This window comes from Lepidochelys kempii, chromosome 21 (assembly GCF_965140285.1).
Source record: "Lepidochelys kempii isolate rLepKem1 chromosome 21, rLepKem1.hap1, whole genome shotgun sequence".
Classification (NCBI taxonomy): Eukaryota; Metazoa; Chordata; order Testudines; family Cheloniidae; genus Lepidochelys; species Lepidochelys kempii.
The window spans coordinates 11,785,805-11,804,304 of record NC_136400.1 but is presented as its reverse complement, the minus strand read 5'-3'; the positions used below and the strand labels follow the sequence as shown (position 1 = coordinate 11,804,304).

Sequence of the window (18,500 nt, the reverse complement as noted above, 5' to 3'; positions counted from 1 at the left end):
TGGCTTCCAGGTTTGGGTTGTTTTTAAAACTCTGTTGCCTAGAAATAAAAAGAAAATACACGTTGCTCATATACAGATTTTACCAACCCAATGTTTTAAACCCCCTCTGCCAGCCCTATATGGCTGAAGAACAACAGATGCAGACATAACCCCACTGGTACAGTGTCCAACACCCCTCTACAACACACCTTTCAAGATCCATGTGTCCTATACATGCCTATCACAACTTGTGTACCTCATCCAGTGCGCTAAATGTCTCAAGAACAACTATGTAGGTGAAACCAGACAATCACTTTGCTCTCGAATGAATTCACACAGGAAAATAATAAAAGACAAAACATCATATCACCTGTGGGTGAACACTTGCACAAAGTGATGACTCCATTTCTGACTTATCAGTCCTCATCCTCAAAGGAAACCTGCACGACACTTTCAAAAGACGAGCCTGGGAGCTTAAATTCATAACTTTGCTAGACACTAAAAATGATAGACTGAATAGAGACACTGGATTTATGGCTTATTAAAACAATCTACAACCTACTAACCCTTATGACTGAAAGGGTGTTAATGGGCCACTTCACCGTGAATGGTCCCTTAAATTATGTGATAACTACTTACGCTAAACAATCTGTTCCACCTTATAACTAGCTGTGATGCTCTGAGTATGTTATCCAGATCTGAAGAAGAGCTGTGTGTACGCTTGAAAGTTTGTCTCTTTCACCAACAGAAATTGGCCCAATAAAAGATATTACCTCACCCACCTTTAAACTTTGTAATAGCCTGGGACCGACACAGCTGCAACAACACTGAATATATTAAAACTCCCAACATTTAAATTAAAATTGCTTACTCTGTGGCTGATTAAATACCCTGGAGACAAAGTTTACCATTTCTTAATATTTACCAACTGTACCAATAGGTGCCCATATCTGTTCAGGGATGCAGATTATATATAAATCACCTTGATATAAACTTTATTTATAAAAGTGAGGAAGAGATTGTGAATTCCTTAAGAGGGCAAATACTAGATACTCTGACCAGGACATTGATTATGTACTAGAATACAAGGATTTACATTAAGTTCATTTGGTAGGAGATGGCCAACAACTCACCTGGCTGCTATAACTGGCAATCCAGAAATCATAAGACTCCATTTTAGTCATATTGACCTCTATGCATTCTGGTTTTTTTTTTAATTTAAAGGGATACTGTCAAATTAAAAATCATAATTCTGTCTGAACACTTCTTTACCTACAACAGCCATAAGCAAAATATAAGATTATTATAACTGAGCATAAGTAAAAAAAATTTTTTTAGTTTACTTACATTTGTACATTTGATAGCAATTGGTTTATAGGCAATTTCAGTGTTTTCTCTGGTGTAGACAATCTGCTGCATGTGGTTAATTGAAGTAAGGGGGGGACATTTTTAAAAATAGGAAGATGTAGTGATAAATCCATAAAAACTGGTAAGATTAATCAGGAGAAAGGTCTAAGTCCCAAAACTACTTTTAACTTAGTCCTTATCTACACTAACAAGGGTTTGTCGGCATAACTATACCAGTAGGTAGATATCAGCAAACCCTCTTTTACTTATACCAATTTCCTAAATGAAATAAGTTATACCAGCAAAAAGACTTTTTTGCAGTTTTCACTAGGACCTTTGCCGGCCTAACTATATTGACTGGGTTATGACTTTTTCATACTCCTAATTGACGTAGCTAGATCAGCAAAACGTACAAATGTAGACCAAGCCTTAAAAAGAATGTGCGAGATTTCAAGTTGACGGTAGCCAGGGCTATGTTACAAATTGTTAGGGCCACAATTATTGCAGGAGCGTGAAAAAAAAAATCACACTTCTCACTCTGACATAGCTGTGCCAGCAAAACTTCCAGTGTAGACTTAACAGCATACCTTCTGTCGTTGTGGGAGGTGGTTTAGCTACACCAGCGAAAGAACTTTTAAGTTGCATCTCCATTAGGGCGTTATACCAGCAACCCCTTTGTAGTGTAGACTAGCCCTGTCCCTTTAATGTTGGCACAGGACGTAATCACAAATGTGCTTGAAATGGAAATAAAAATGGACATAAAAGCAAGCAAACATTTGATCAACAGAAACCGTATCAATAAAAACCACATCTTCAAAGTTATAATTCACTGACTTGTGTATGATTAATGACATACTGTAAGGTGCCTTCTGTGTATTTCATATATTACGTGGTTGCATTGTCGTGGGATTCACCTCTTCATGGTTATTGTGGTAATGCCTAAGGGATCAACCAATGTGTGTTTTGCGTTCTATAGTGCGATGCGTGCCTTGTCCTGCATGTGTAATGTGTATCATGACTTGTGTGCATTGTAGTGTACAGCCTGGGTGTGGCGGGTATTGCCCTGTGTGAGGTGGCACTGTGTGTTTTGCTTCTTGTGGGATGGACGGTGTGCAGTAGGGTGTCAGGCAGCGTGTGCCACTTATGGCAGAGCAGGGGGCACTGCAGTGAATCATAGACTACCAGGGTTGGAAGGGACCTCAGGAGGTCATCTAGCCCAACCCCCTGCTCAAAGCAGGACCAATCCCCAATTTTTGCCCCAGATCCCTAAATGGCCCCCTCAAGGATTGAACTCACAACCCTGCGTTTAGCAGGCTAATGCGCCAACCACTGAGCTATCCCTGACCCCATTGTGTGCGGTGCGCAGGGCCCCCTGTGCGGGCCGGGGAGGGGGCGGGGCAACGCCGGCTTTGCGTCACACTCAGCGCTTCGCTCACAGGCCGGCGCGTGCTTGGTGGTGCCGGCAGCGCCCCGCCCTCCGCCCCTTCAGTCCGTCGGATCCGTCCCCGCCCTCCGGGGGTTGCGCATGCACTCGGGACCATGGACCCGTTGGAGGCGGGGCTGGGCTCGGGGGTGGAGCCTACCCTGGGGCCCCCGCTCCTCCCCCTCCGTCGGAGGGGGCGTTGCCGGACGCGTTCGGAAGAGCCAGGGGGCGCGGCCTTCCTCACGAGCTCGGCCTCGAGCTCGAGCGGCACCAGCGAGGGCGACGAGGACATCTGGTGGCGCGTGCAGAGGCGCGCGAAGATACCGAAAGTGCGCATGCCCCTCCCGGCGCGGCCCAGCTCGGCGCAGGCGCAGAAGCAGGCGAATGATTTAGAGCGCACGCGCGGAGGGCAGTGGGGGCTACCGGCTCTGGCCGCCATGGAGCGGAAAGGTGAGCGCGGCGCCTTCTCCCGGGCCGGGCCTGGCGGGCCGCCGGTCCCCGACACGTGCACCCGCGGCCGCGCGTCGGCCCCTTCGTCCCTCGCAGGCAGCGCCGCCCGGCCGTCCCCTGCCCCCCCCCCCCCGGGTGCGCCCCTTGCCCGCCCCCCGTCTGCCTGCCCTGCCCCCCCCGGGGCGCGCCCCCTGCCCGCGCGCGCCCCCCGTCTGTCTGCCTCGCCTCCCCCCGGGCGCGCCCCCTGCCCGCGCGCCCCCCCGTCTGCCTGCCCTGCCCCCCCTGCCCGCGCGCCCCCCCTGTCTGCCTGCCCTGTCCCCCCCGGCGCGCCCACTGCCCGCGCGCGCCCCCCGTCTGCCTGCCTCGCCCCCTCATGGCGCGCCCCCTGCCCTGCCCCCCCCCGGGCGACCCCCTGCCCGCGCGCCCCCCCGTCTGCCTGCCCTGCCCCCCCCGGCGCGCCCCCTGCCCGCGCGCCCCCTGCCCGCGCGCCCCCCCCGTCTGCCTGCCTCGCCCCCCCCCGGGCGACCCCCTGCCCGCGCGCGCCCCCCCGTCTGCCTGCCCTGCCCCCCCCGGGGCGCGCCCCCTGCCCGCGCGCGCCCCCCGTCTGTCTGCCATGCCCCCCCTGCCCGCGCGCCCCCCCTGTCTGCCTGCCCTGTCCCCCCCGGGCGCGCCCCCTGCCCGCGCGCGCCCCCCGTTTGCCTGCCTCGCCCCCCCCCGGGCGCGCCCCCTGCCCGCGCGCCCCCCCGTCTGCCTGCCTCGCCCCCCCCCGGGCGACCCCCTGCCCGCGCGCGCCCCCCCGTCTGCCTGCCTCGCCCCCCCCGGGGCGCGCCCCCTGCCCGCGCGCCCCCCCCCGTCTGCCTGCCTCGCCCCCCCCCGGGGCGCGCCCCCTGCCCGCGCGCCCCCCCCCGTCTGCCTGCCTCGCCCCCCCCCGGCGACCCCCTGCCCGCGCGCCCCCCCGTCTGCCTGCCTCGCCCCCCCCCGGCACGCCCCCCGCCCGCCCCCTTTGTTTGCCTGCCTTGCCGCACCCCCCGCACCCCCCCCATCTGCCTGCCTTGCCGCCCCCCCCCCCCGGGCGCGCCCCCTGCCCTTGCGCCCCCCTGTCTGCCTGCCTTGCCGCCCACCTGGGCGCACCCCTTGCCCGCCCCCCCTCTGCCTGCCTTGCCCCCGTCTGCCCCCCCGTCCGTCTACTTTGTCCCGTCCCCCCACCCTGGGGCGCACCCCCTGCCCCCGTCGGGCGCGCCTCCTGCCCCCCTTCCGTCTACTTTGTCCCGTTCCCCCCCCCCGTCTGCTTTGTCCCCCTCCCGTCCATCTGCCTTGTCGTCCCCGTCCCCCCCCCTCCCCCCGTGGGCCTGCCCCCATGGGCATGCTCCCTGCTTCCCCCCAGTCTGTCTGGCTTGCCTCCCTGTCTCCTATCTACCTTACCCCCCACAGGGGCATGGCCCCTCCTGTCTGTCTTTCTGCCTTGGCGCCGCTGCTCCGCCCCCCGTACATGCTCTCTGACTCCTCCTGTCTGTCTGCCTTATGCCCTGTGCTCTCTCCTTTATCTCTGCTTTCTCCCCACTTCATGCTCCCTGCCCCTTCAAACCTCTGTTTTCCTCTAGCATGCACCTCCCACCTCTTCCACCCGACCCCATCTCATCAGTCTGCATTTCTCTCCCCAAGTTCTGGCACTTCAGGCCCGGAAGAAACGGACCAAAGCTAAGAAGGACAAGGCCCAGAAAAAGTAAGTCGAACCCCACTGCCAGCCAGCTGGAAACTGGTGTCCAGTGTGGGGTGTCGGACTTGTGCTTCTCTTGTATACACACAGCCCCTGGTTTCCTGCGCTTAGGTGGGAAGGAGTAAGGTGTAAGGTCTGGTGGCTCCATGTGGGCAACTGAAGGGATCTCCTTTTGGCTCTGAGGGCAAGGAATTTCCTCCCTCTTTGGGTCTATAGGGCATCCCTGGAGGGTAAAGTCTGAGGTTCCCCACAGTGTTGTTACCTAAAAGTCCCCTGTGCACCCCATTCTCTGTTAATGTAAGAACTGGACCATATCTATGAGCCTTAGAGGGGTCCATTGACTCTTGATCATTTAGGCTAGAAAAGCATCTCAGTTTAACTATCAGCCTATAGGATGACATATGCAAATGAGTATCCTGATTGATTTGCAGATGAGTTTAATAATGCTTTTCACTAAATTTACTAACCTCTTAGAGGCGGATGGTTTTGTCCAAAGTCTTCCTTTTAGTAAGCGAGATTAAAAGAAACATCTATTACACTGCAGAAATCCATAGTAGCTCCATAACACTTTTTAAAGTGTTCAAAATATATTTCATATACTCACTGTGGATTCTGGGGAGTGGGAGCTACAAATCCTGTTTGTTTATACAAGAGGCTAAATTTTAAGTAGCTCTAGGAATTCAACTAACTTTAAAATATGGAAGAAGTTCCTATAATTGTTACATATATATTTTTGAGAACAGCTTCTGTAAGGTGAATTCATTCAATCATGTTGTATTAAAGAATATCTAACTTAGAAACTATAACTCTTCTAAACTATTATTATTCCAAGTACAAGACAATTAACCGCCTTCCGGGGTGGGGGGGGGATGTATTGGTGGTACTGAAAATACTAATCCTACAGTTTTAATATCAAATAAATTGGGGGAGGGAATCAAAGTAATGCTTTTTTGCGGAAGGTAGAGAAAAGGGATTGACATCTCTGATCTTGAGCTATTTCCCATCAATCATAAGTTCTTACTTTATGTTCTGTCTAAAAGATGGATATCTGAGTTATTACAGAATTAAATGTGGCCTCCATAGAGGTTTGTATATTGTATCTACAAAGATTGTGATCACTGTGTGTCTACAAAATAACTATATCACTTTCATTATACTGCGGAGTTGGTTTGCGGAGCTCTTGATTCTGTATCTCGCTTTCCTTCCTTCCTTCGGTTTCAAGATTTCATAGAGAAAAGAAATTAAGCAAAACAATTATCTAACTCACTGGAAAAATCTGCCCACCAAAGTACTAACTTTTTACTTGTACACATTTATAAACTTCCTTTCTGTGATCTTTCATAAACTTATTTCAAGGCGTGACCACATCTCTTCAACTGGACAGAGCTCATTTGAGGTATCTTTAGATGAATTTTTTTGGATCTGGTTGTCAGAAATGGAGCAGACAGCAGCTCGCTTGTTTAAAAGGATTACTAAACCGTCTGGAGTCCAGGTCTACAAAGCAAACATTATATCATAGAAATGTAGGGCTGGAAGGGACATCAAGAGGTCAAGTCTAGCCCCCTGTGCTGAGGCAGGGTATGTTAGACATACATAGTATTTCTGTGTGGGAGTTAAAAAAAATCAGGGAGCTGCATGGGTTACCATCTTTCATTATCGGCAGTACTATTTTCTTTCTTTCAAGCATTGACTTCAATTCTACAAGCATTTAATCAGATCTGCAAATTGTACATTAACAGGTTGTGAAGGTTTAAGGATAAAATACATACCAGTATACTAGCAAATTGAAATTTAAGGTTTAAATGCAGAAAGCCTCCATCAGGAAGCTGCTTAGTCCTGAATTTGTTTTGAAACTGAGTACTGGAGGTCAGCCACTTGATTTTTAGCCCACTAATAAAAATATACTTTTTTTCTCTCTTGGAGGAGGTGGGCTTTTCAGTAACTCATGCTTTTGTGCCAGCGGAACTTCTTCTGTTATAATACTTTGTAGCTGTTTAACATCTTTCATAGAAGGATTTCAAAGCACTTTACAAAGGTGAGTAACTTGTATCCGTATCTTATAGACCAAGAAGAGGAGGAGCTCTCGGGGTTGAGTCATTAAACCCAATTTCTAGTCCTGACTCTGCCTTGATCAGACAGTGGGCAAGTGGTAACAATAATACCTACTTTTTATGAAGTGCTGTGAGAACCCAAGTGAAAAATTAAATACAACATATTGCTTTTAAAAAAGTCACATAGTGAGTCAGTGATAGTCATCAATAATACCCAGGCCTCCTGCAAGCTGAATTCTAAAATGTTGTCCTCTGCACATACATTGTATATCTTTACTGAATTTAGTTGCATGCCAAGGCATGGTCTTCAGATCTGTGGTATAAAGTTCGGCATTCTTAACTGACGTAGTGATTTAAATAGAATATCCAAAGTGGCGATAGTATCGTACGAGGCCCTCTAAAGCGTTTTTCCCCTCCCTGCCTGTATTTTATTTGGCATGACATCACACAGAAAAGGATTTTCTGCTTGGACCTGTCCCGCTTGCGGGATGAAGGGAACACAGAAGTGGTAGAAAATATATTGTTGCTAGGAAGGTAGAAAGTGTAGTGTTAAGGCAGAGACATTGTGAACTAATTGCATGCTTGTATTCTAGAGCAGGTCTAGACACCAGGTAATATCTGTGGGACGTTTGCAATAAGTTGGCGTGAAGTAATAATCGAAGATTTTCTCCAAATGATGCTCCTGTGTGAGTGAACCTGATGGATGTAACTTGTTACCTACTACACCTTGTGAGATAGGAGAATGAGGATATGTGGAAAGGAAAAATTGCCTTTGAGGGGTGATTAGAATATCGTCTTTATGGCTGCCAGTTTGTAGATAACTTGTTAATCCCCTCAAGAACTGAGGCTTGCTGCAGTAAAGGATCTCACTGTTCTGAGGTTAAATGTTACAGTAAAACAGTTCAGTGTCCATTTTAACCAGCCTGCCTTGTGTAAATATAGTGGCCGTTACTTAAATTGGTTCTTGGCTTTCTATCCAGTAGGGTCAGATCTTTAATAAGGAGGAGAGACGAAAGGGCAATTGAAGAAAAATATTTTTACTTCTGAGGAGACACAGCTGCTGGTTGCAGTGGAAGAACAAATTGGGATTAATCATAAAATACTGTAACTTGGTGGTGTGTGTATTCCTGTTCTTACTCTGGGAGGATGGTGGCTCTTGTCTGATTAGCAACCTTTTGAACATCTGGCTAAGCAGCTTTAATTCTAAAAGCATTTTCCCTACTACAGTTGATCAGCATGCATGTTGGACTCGGTCCCTAGCTAGAGAGTGGCTGACATGGTTAATGAATTAGTTTGTCACTCATGTTTTGCCAATTTTTAGTGCAAATCATTCTCTAAAATATACTAGGTATAAACTGTTAGTGAAATAGCAAATACTTTGTTGAGATATGTCTCAAGTGGTGGAACAGAGATTATACTTAACGGAAAAATTAATGACGTATTTTGCAACAAGTCATAAAAAGAAAAGGAGTACTTGTGGCACCTTAGACTAACCTTAGAGACTAACCAATTTATTTGTTAGTCTCTAAGGTGCCACAAGTACTCCTTTTCTTTTTGCGAATACAGACTAACACGGCTTTTACTCTGCAACAAGTCATGTTACAGATTTCACAATATCCGCTCTTTAACTTTTACCTGTTGCTTCAAGTTACCCAACAAATACTATTTCCACTTTATGGTATTTCCTATGTGTTTAAGAGGGGCAAAGGAGTGGGAGGGTGCAATCCCGTGGTAGTGTTGTACGCAGTTAGGGTGGAGCAGGTGGTAACTTATTAGAGCCATTTAGATTATGATTGTCCAGAAGGTGGCCACTTCTTGCTTTGAAAATAATTTGAATCTTTTTACTACCTTTTCCCAGGGCTTGCTTTTTAACTTTTTGAACTACTGTGTATATAAAGAATGGGTAGGGAGAGCTCTTTACATGTAAAAAGTCAAGTTACTAGCCCTTCATTATAAACTGAAATGAACTGTGAACATAGATGGTAAATTTCTGATGCTATCAGTTGAAAGGTTTTTAATTGAGAAGGCTGCTAGATATATTAACCATTATACTATATACTTTAGGGTGAAGGAACAGATACAGAGTGAAGTAAGGAATCAAATACACAGAAGTGTCTTTTAGTAACTGGTGACCAAACAGGAAAGTCATTAAAGTATCTGAGGGTGTCCTGAATGTTTGACCGTATATAATGTCTTTAGTCAGTCAATTCCATCACTGCTTACTATAGGAAGTTCCGGCATTTGTTTGACTGTTAATTTTTTAGTGGTTTTTTTTCCAGTGAATCCTGTCACCCCGTCAAATTCTGCCTGCCACCTCCCTTCCCCACTCCCCTTATTTTCATTGAGTTTGTTACTCCAGGAGAAATCACACTGAAATTGATTAGTAGAATCTGGCCCTCAATGTTTTCCCTCCTTGTTTATCCTACATTGTTGCAAGGCACCATCTGTACAACAGCAGTTTTACAAAGTGTCTTTTTTTATTAAATCCTTGGTAATGATGGAGTTGAGATTGAGAGAACTTCGCAATATATTTGCAGTAAAATTCTATATGTATTCTTCCATAATCAATAGAACACTTGGTAATTAAAATGCATTTGAATGCCAACACTTTTGTTTGGAGCAAGGGCATTCAGGTTGTGACATTACCCCTGCTAAGCTTAGTGCTTGTGATTCTTTAGTGCATTGAAACTTGCAAAAACTCTGTGCTTCAGCAAGAAATAGTTTTGTCACTAGTCTGCTGGGTCATGTGAAACAGAGCAAGTGGAGATGCTGCAAAATCAGCATATATGTGTGTGACATGAATTCCAGTGAATCAAAATACAATGGGAAAATCTAATTTCAGCTCTGCTAATCTTGAGTATCCTTAGTTAGCTATAACAGCAGTGAGATATAGTAAGAACATGTCTAAGGCAATAGCATTCTTTGATCATGTTACAAGGTTAATTTGATGAGACTTGTATCATATTGTTTATATTGGACTACATCCTGCTTTTGTTGTAGGAGTTCTAGTACTTAGAATTAGAATTGGTGGGTGTCAAGGTGATATCAGCCCACAGATGTTAACTGTTGTCACTTTGTAGCTGTCAAAAATGCATCAGTTGTAAAGTCAATTTAACAGGGAGCCAATTTTAACTGAAAATTTCTGGGCTTGCATATTCACTGAAGTGTAGATTACACCTGTAATTGTGATGCTGTGTGTCATCTTTGAGCATTAAGTGTACTTCCTGTAAATTATAATAGAACTAGATATACGAGGTCTCTGATGGTCTGTTTCTGGGAACTTTTGATATTCAGTGCAGTTTATATCGCAAACATTCAGAAGATGGAACTGTTCTCTTCCATCTGTTGTGAGGAAAGATCTGTTGTGTGATGCTGCTGAACTTAAAACTCGAGATTAAAAATGAGACTAAAAAATTCACTCAAATTCAAAGCAGTTGTAGAAAGAACTATTTGTTCCACACCAGAACCACTAACCCAAGAACCTATCCTTGCAACAAAGCCTGTTGCCAATTGTGTCCACATATCTATTCAGGGGACACCATCATGGGGCCTAATCACATCAGCCACACTATTAGAGGCTCAGTGGCCTGCACATCCACCAATGTGATATATGCCATCATGTGCCAGCAATGCCCCTCTGCCATGTACATTGGTCAAACTGGACAGTCTCTACGTAAAAGAATAAATGGACACAAATCAGACGTCAAGAATTATAACATTCAAAAACCAGTCGGAGAACACTTCAATCTCTCTGGTCACTCGATTACAGACCTAAAAGTTGCAATTCTTCAACAAAAAAGCTTCAAAAACAGACTCCAATGAGAGACTGCTGAACTGGAATTAATTTGCAAACTGGATACAATTAACTTAGGCTTGAATAGAGACTGGGAGTGGAGGGGTCATTACACAAAGTAAAACTATTTCCCCATGTTTATTCCCCCCCTCCAACCCCCACTGTTCCTCAGACGTTCTGGTCAACTGCTGGAAATGGCCCACCTTGATTATCACTACAAAAGGTCGGTCGTGCCCCCCCCCCCCCGCTGGTAATAGTTCACCTTAAGTGATCACTCTCATTACAGTGTGTATGGTAACACCCATTGTTTCCTGTTCTCTACGTATATAAATCTCCCCACTGTATTTTCCACTGAATGCATCCGATGAAGTGAGCTGTAGCTCACGAAAGCTTATGCTCAAATAAATTTGTTAGTCTCTAAGGTGCCACAAGTACGCCTTTTCTTTTTGTTCCATATTGAATTCCTTGAACCACAGCACAGTATAAACAGACGCGATTTTTTTAACCTGATTGCTAGTTTTCTTCATGTCAGACTGTTGAAACAGACCTGCACCTGACTAGTCAGGTGCATGTCCAGATACTAACACACTGGCTTTCCCATGCCAGATAAGATGACTGGTTCATCAAATCTGATATCCTGCTTCCTGCAGTGGTTTATATCTGATGCTTCAGAAAAAGTGAGTACTTTGCATTCTAGTTCTCTAGTGTTGTGTATGCAGGGAGTGAAAGAGTTGCAGCATGAGCAATTCAACCCTGAAGCATGGCATTTCATTACCGTTGGCATGAATAACTACAAAGTTAATAATGGTGACTATATAGCTATAGTATTTGACTTGTCTTTCTGTAGATTATCCTCTGCAGTATTTCCTTTTGATTTCTGAATGTACTGGTTAATTGAGTGATCCTTTGTGATGGGACATGGTGAATGAGGGGTTGACTTTTTTCCCTGTACCGTTTATAGTTTAATACCTCGAGTTCTCCCTACCTAGTTATTTTTCCCTTACAGGTTAAATGATCCTAGGTTTTGAAATCTCATTTTATGAAGGTCATCTGCTCTTCTTTGTCCTTTATTAATATTGATTGTAGCCTGTATTTTCAAAAGTGATTAATTTTGAATGCCTAGTGTGAGATACCTTAAAGGGACCTGATTTCCAGAGGATGGGCACTCGTCACTTGCTGGAAAGCGGGCCATTTAAGGTGTCAAGATGGGCACCCAAAATTGCTCGATATGTGAAACTTTAGCATTGGTTGGGGTAGTGCTTGGGAGGTGCAGTGGTGGACCAGGAGAGCCCCATTGTGGTGGGCACTTGACAAACACAGAATAAAGGATGGTCCCTACTCTAAACAGCACTGAAATACAGGGACTAAAAATAAATGCAGTACTTGGATTGGAGTGTACTATTGTTTGATACGCCAGGGGCCACGTGACTAAGTGGCTAAAACGGGAATGGAGTTGAGTCTGAGTTCTCTTCCTGATACTTCTGGTTCACATGGACTTCAAACAAATCACTAATCTTTGTGCTTCAGTTCACCCATCTGTAAAACAGGGGGAGCTGAGCCAATGATGACTCTTAAGAGGCTTCTGTCAGTTGAGAGCCAATCACTGTAATGAGAAAATTCTATTATTTTGTGATCTGCATCAGTTATCTAAGTAAAACTTCAGCTATCATGCTGTTTAATCCACAAACGCATTTAAATTAGTCTAGAATCTGACTGTTATTGCTAACTGAAATAGTCTAATGCCATCAGACTTCACCAACTCTCTCCCCACCCCGTCACTGGCAGCAAAGAGGAGATGGAGGAAGCAGCCACGTTGGAATTCAGAGAAGTAGGAAAGGGGATTGCTCAGGGAGGGTCAGTGGGCAGACAAGAGCCAAGTGTGGGTGTCTGCTCCGAGTGGCAGGAATGGAGGTGTGTGAGAGCAGACTGGGGATAGAAACAGGGTGTCGGTGTCCTGTCACCCCACCATTACCACCCCTGGTGGAGATGCAGAGGTGGTAGTACAGCAATGGTCCCCAGCCTTTCTGTGGGAATAGCAATATGCTGTGGCGGGCACCAGACATTCTGCCGCCAAAATGCCGCTGATGAGCATGGCCGCCGGAGAACCGGCTGTTGAAAAGTGGCAGGAAGCGTCGCCAACGAGAAATGGGAACGCTTCTCGGCAGCATTTCAGCAGCCGGTTCTCCAGCGGTGTGTCCTGCGGGCACACAAAAATGCTCTGACAGGCGCCATGGCACCCCCAGGCACCACATGGGGGACCACTGTAGTACAGTTATGAGGAAACATCTCAGCTAGCGTAAACAGGTACAGCATTTGTGTTACAAAACAGTCTCCCATTAATTTAATCTAAATAGTGGTGCGCAATTCCCATAGTCCTACAAGTAAGGCTCTTGGGATGTATTGGGGTCTGATCAGTCACTTTTCTGCCCCCAAAACAAACACTACTTAATTGAGGGCTCACAAGATGCAAGTCAGTCAGCTTCCCTCTCCCCATCTTCACACCCTGGTAAGCAGGGAGTTCACTGAAATCAGGGGCCCAGGAGAATGGTATTTATGGTGGCTTCTCACTTTGTATATTACATCTCTTTCTTTTCTATTTCCCTTGGAATATCTGCTGGTCCTGACCTTCTCAAGTTTGTCCTCAGCTTCTTCCTTAAAGGCTTTGCCCTCCCTCAGGGCTTTGGGTTAGGTTTTTCCTATTGCTCTTTTAGTTAATACCAATGCAAAACCTTCCAGAAGCATTCAGAACACATGTCAAAAGTTGGTGACTTGCCCACAAGATTTTTCATTCAAATACAAAAGTGATTATCAAACTGCACATGACAAGACATAAATTAAACTCTGCTGGTTTCCATGGAAGCCCTTCACAGCTTGTGCAGCTGATATGGCACAGTTCTGTTTTGTAGCACTATTAAATGCTTGTGCAGGGAGTGGGAGTGAGGAACAAGAAACTTAATCATTTCACTTATGTGTACATTAGCACAATCTTAATGTGGAATTCAGGGGTTCTAATCTTCACACTGAACTCCCACTAAACAAAAGTGCTTGTATGTGTTGGCTGCTATGAGAACTATAGCTTTTTCAAAAAGAATTATAAGAATATCTCCCCACCTGTGAGTTCTTCTCCTGACAATAGAACTCCTGCTGATGTAGTTTAACAGTTTCAGAAGTATAAAGCTATAGATGTCACAGGCCTGCTTTTGTTTGCAACTACCAATTCTGTGTTTGAAGAAAAGGGAGGGAGAATAAAAACTTATGCCGAATTTGCGGGAGAGTGGGTGGATCTCCTATAATTACAAAATATTTAAGAACAAGAACTACAAGATGGTAACTTTGCTTCATAAAGTATGAATTATATTTGGTTCCCCAGCTCCTTCAAATTTAAAAAGTTTCAAGGATGTAGCTGAAACGGACTAGCAAGAAGTTGTAACAAAGGTACATATGCAGGTTTCAAGGTAGGAAAATGGTAGGAGAGTACCAGTGTCACAACTTCAGTGTGTGTATATATATAATATATATTAAAAACTATTTTGAGGAGTGTGTGTGTGTGTGTATATATAATTATATATATATAACACTAGAAAAATAACTTGGTGGTGGGGAGGGGTAACCTGGAAACAAACTCTGTAATGCCAGACTTGAATTTCTACTACAGGACTGAATCTAAATAATAATGACTTGTCAAATTTATGTAGAGATCTCAATGTTGTTGCTCTGCAAACCTTGTGGAGAAGAAAAGAATGGAGGCTGGCAACGGAAGCAGGCATTCTTTTGACGGGATGTATGTTAATAAGATCTTGCCTCACTCATTGCAGGTGCTCTAAGAAACAGCAATTAGGCAGATGTAGTTCTCTTGGGGAGAACTTGACCTGATGTACTAATGTCAAAAGTAAAGTTGGGGTGGGTATTCAAGGTTTAAGAGCCAAGTCAAAGGCTTTAGTCTCCTCCAGGAAAAAAGTAAAAACACCTTATTAACACCTTGTCTGTGAAAGCAAGATCTTGCTGTGAAGGGCATGCAGACATGAGAAAACATGGGCAAGATGAGTACGGTGAAAACTGACTGGAAAACTTTTGGAAGAACTCCAGGATGAGTCGGTAACAATATCTTATCCTTGTAACTCTTAGGTTTTGACTCTGCTGTGGAGACTAGACTGGCATAGTTAAATTACTATAGCTGTACCAGCATAATACCATGTTGAAGACACCGCCTTTGCCGACTGGAGAGTTGTTTCTGTCAGTGAAGGAATACCACCTCCACAAGGGATAGTAGCTGAGTTGATGGAAGCAGTCTTTTGTCAACTTAGCTGTGTGTACACTAGGAGTTAGGTCAGCAAAACTACACCACTTGACATAATTTTTTTTTCATACCCCTGGCCAGCATGGCTATTGTCAATCTAATTTAAGTGCAGGCCGGCCTTAGTTTACGCTGGATTATTTAATACACTCTGAAGATTGCTCAACTGAAGTCTCTCTCGTAATGGGGATAAAACCTTTCACATAAAATTTAAACTCACAGCTAGCAAATGGCTCAAAGGTTTCATCACCTTTGTATAGATGGGGCTGATGGCCTCTGAGAGGTGACCTGCAAAACGGGGAGGCTGGGTTCTTTATCTACTGTGAAACTGTTGCACAGTTCAGTTGCAGCTACTATAGAAGTGAAACCCGAGTACTTGACAAGGAGGGTAAGAGAAGGGTGGTGTGACTTTTTAGTTAGCACTTGTGTAACAACACTTGGGGAAAAAGCTGTTGGCTTTCATCACTGTAGCCCTCCATTTAGCACAAGCGCCATTTTCACATCTGAGCTGCTAACAGGTACACACAATCGAAGACCGATGTAGCATTTCTGATATTTCCAAGGGGCGAAAATATTTTAAGTTTATTTTTCGTACAAAACAGCTACAAAAAGGCACCGGTCCTTCCTTTATTCTTGGTCACCTTAGGGAAGGTTTAAATGCCTTTCTAGCTCCTTAGGAATCTGACTAGTGGGTGTGCAGAAAATAAATTCTTAGATGTGATAATGAAATGCAAAAATAGCCAAGTAAACTCAGGTTGTGTATGCTGGCAAGTCTAGAAATCTTGCACCTTCGTACTAGCTGTAGTGCAGTCTATTGATAGTAACAGCATAGAGAGCACTAACATAGGCCAGCTCAGAACAGAGGTAGATGGCATGGTGGTACCAGTGGCCAATCTACTCTAGTGCTTGGCTATTCTTGATAACATCAGTGGAGAATGGGAGAATAAGAAAAGGTTCCATGCAAGCAGGGTGTCTGATGGATAAAGACTTTATCTTCTCTTTACCTCTCTATTTGGGCTAGTTTAAGCAGTTAGGGGACAAGTCAAAGGATCCCTTTCAGCCTTCTCTCACCAGATGGCCAAACCTGAATGCCCTTCTAGTAGATTCTCACAAGAAGCTGAGGAGCCAAACTCTCTTGCAACAAACAGCTGAGGTTGATGGAGTAATTGTGTTATATTCTGTAAATACACAGTAATTTGTGGCTATTGTGTTTAAAAATACTGCATCTAACTAAGACTTTTCTAATATGTAGATGTTGCCAAGTGGCTTTGACAGCTTTTATTAAATTAAAAGGCAGTGTTGAATTTACTAAAGACTGAATTTAACTGAGGGGAGTTAAGTATTCAATGTTGACCCTAAGCTAAATATTGATTAGGGCCCAATCCTACTGTCCTTACTGAGAGGAAATCTTTGACTGATTGAGATTTGCCTCAGTAAGTACTACAGAGTAAGATCTATAGTATATCATTCTGAGTACTTCTATCAGAAAGCATTATTAATTGCCAAAAAACTCTGAAATTGTACATTAATGTCACACTTCTGCTGATGTTTCCCCTTGTGTATTCCACCAAGCAGAAGATAAGTGTGCCGACATACCTTTATGGCATCCAAGAAAGATGCTGAACACCTGGCATTAGAAAGCTATGTCCCAGTTAATATTTGTAAACTATTTAGAACATTCTCACATCTTTGTGTGATTTAACAAAGGATGAGGAGTTCTGTCTGTAACCACAGCTGTTGGAGTTCGGAATAACTTCAGAAAATGTTTCTTACCTTGATCAGCCTCCATTTCCTGCCTTATTGCTCTGGGGTTTCTATATCAAAAGGGTTGGACTATCAGCAGTTAACAAAACTCATGCTCATTGGAAGCTTGAATCTAGTGGACTGTTGAATATGCATTGTTATAGCCATGTCATTCCCAGGATGACAGAGAGGCAAGTTGGGTGAGATGTCTTTGGACCAACTTCTGTTGTTGAGAGAGACAAGCTTTTAAGTTTCCACAGAGGTCTTCTTCAGCTCTCTGTAAGCTCAAAAGCCTTTCTCTCTCCCTATCCCCCCCCGCCCCCCCAACAGAAGTTGGTCCCATAAAAGGCTGTCAAATAGGCAGATAAAATCAGGAGATGCTTTTTCCAGTCCAGGAAGATAAAACTGAATCTGATGGAATTCAGCATTTCCTCGGGGGAAGACAGTAGAATCGGGTAAACATCAAGGAAATGTGGTAAATCGATTTATGTTCAGCCCAGAGTATGACTAAATTTGCAGAAAGATCAGCTGAGAACAACCCACTCCGTGTTGCTGCAAGGCCCTTTACCTGCAATGCAGTGCTATGCAACTGCAGCTAGGTGGTGGAGACAAATCCTTTTTCTCCCTCTCTCTCGCACAAAGCTTTGCTGCTTTCAGAGAGAGCCAGCACTCCACCGGTGGTGTAGGCACCTCTGCTGCCTGAACAATCCGCCAGCTGATTTGATTTTTTTTTAATGGCTCTTTCGAAAACTGTTGGTTCGTCTTCAGGAGTATCTTTATCAATGGGAGTCCGTGCTTCGTGCAGGTAGGCTTTTCTTTTGTCTCATGTGAACTACTGCTCTTCTTAAGGGCTTCCTTGGGGGGGAGGACTTGTGTCCCTAGATGAAGACTTTTGTGGATGAAAAGTCCATGAAAGCTCTCAAGCTTGCTTTAGAATACTGCAGCTCGACGTCATCTTTTCTTCTTCCTTAAAATATTATCTGATCATGTGATTGCAGAGGCAGGCTGCAAATCTAGTTAATTCTTGAGATTAATTTAGGAGGTAGAGGGAACAAATATAAAAATTCAGGGTGCATTTTAGTGCAGTATTGAGCATGGTAGTTATAAAAATCACAATCTCTCTAAATTCTGCTGAGTAGCTATAGATCACCCAAGTGTGATTTCTTTCTAGGCTTCTTTTAGCATTTTTATTGTACTGACAGCTATTTGCTTCTTACTCCCTCATTTTAAATACAGGCAATGGGGCTCTCGTTCTCTCCTGCAGCCCTTTCTGCCTCTTTGTAGGCTAGGCTGTCTGAGTGAAGGATGCAGACAGGGTGGATGTTATGAGGGGTTTTTTTTGTGTGTGAATATTTGGGGGTTTGGTTTTGACTGAATTCTTGTTCTTTATTTAGTAGAGAGTTAAATCTTGTTACTTACTTTGACCATTAGGGTCCCCTTTTGATCTGGCCCTGCAGTTGGCATTTTAGAAGTCAGGCTATTATGGGGAGTCCGATGCCTTCTAATGAATTTGAGTAGTAGAGCAAAGATGGTTTGGAGGAGAGAGTTTTTAAATTTTAAATGGTATGATGATCTGTCTCCATGTTATATGTGGCTAATAATAGGGGAATAATTAACTGTAGTGTAGAACGGTCATGTCTTGCAAGACTGAATCTCAGCTGTGGGACAGTGCGTGATGCAAACTATAGGGTGCATCAGACGCC

The 18,500-nt window shown here is 44.9% G+C and overlaps 1 protein-coding gene across 3 annotated transcripts in view; it reads left to right on the top strand.

Annotated features, from left to right (window-relative positions):
* Positions 1-2,830: 2,830 nt before the first annotated feature.
* The window catches only part of SRPK1 (SRSF protein kinase 1), a 45,097-nt gene continuing 29,427 nt past the window's right edge, over positions 2,831-18,500 (top strand). For 2 of the 3 annotated variants that reach the window (XM_073319885.2, XM_073319886.2), the window contains exons 1-2: positions 2,831-3,199; positions 4,862-4,922. In XM_073319885.2, coding sequence (XP_073175986.2) covers positions 2,866-3,199; positions 4,862-4,922 — 395 coding nt within the window. In that variant the 5' untranslated portion in view covers positions 2,831-2,865. Of the gene's footprint in view, positions 3,200-4,861; positions 4,923-18,500 lie in introns of those variants that run through there. The other variant, XM_073319887.2, reaches the window with a different exon arrangement.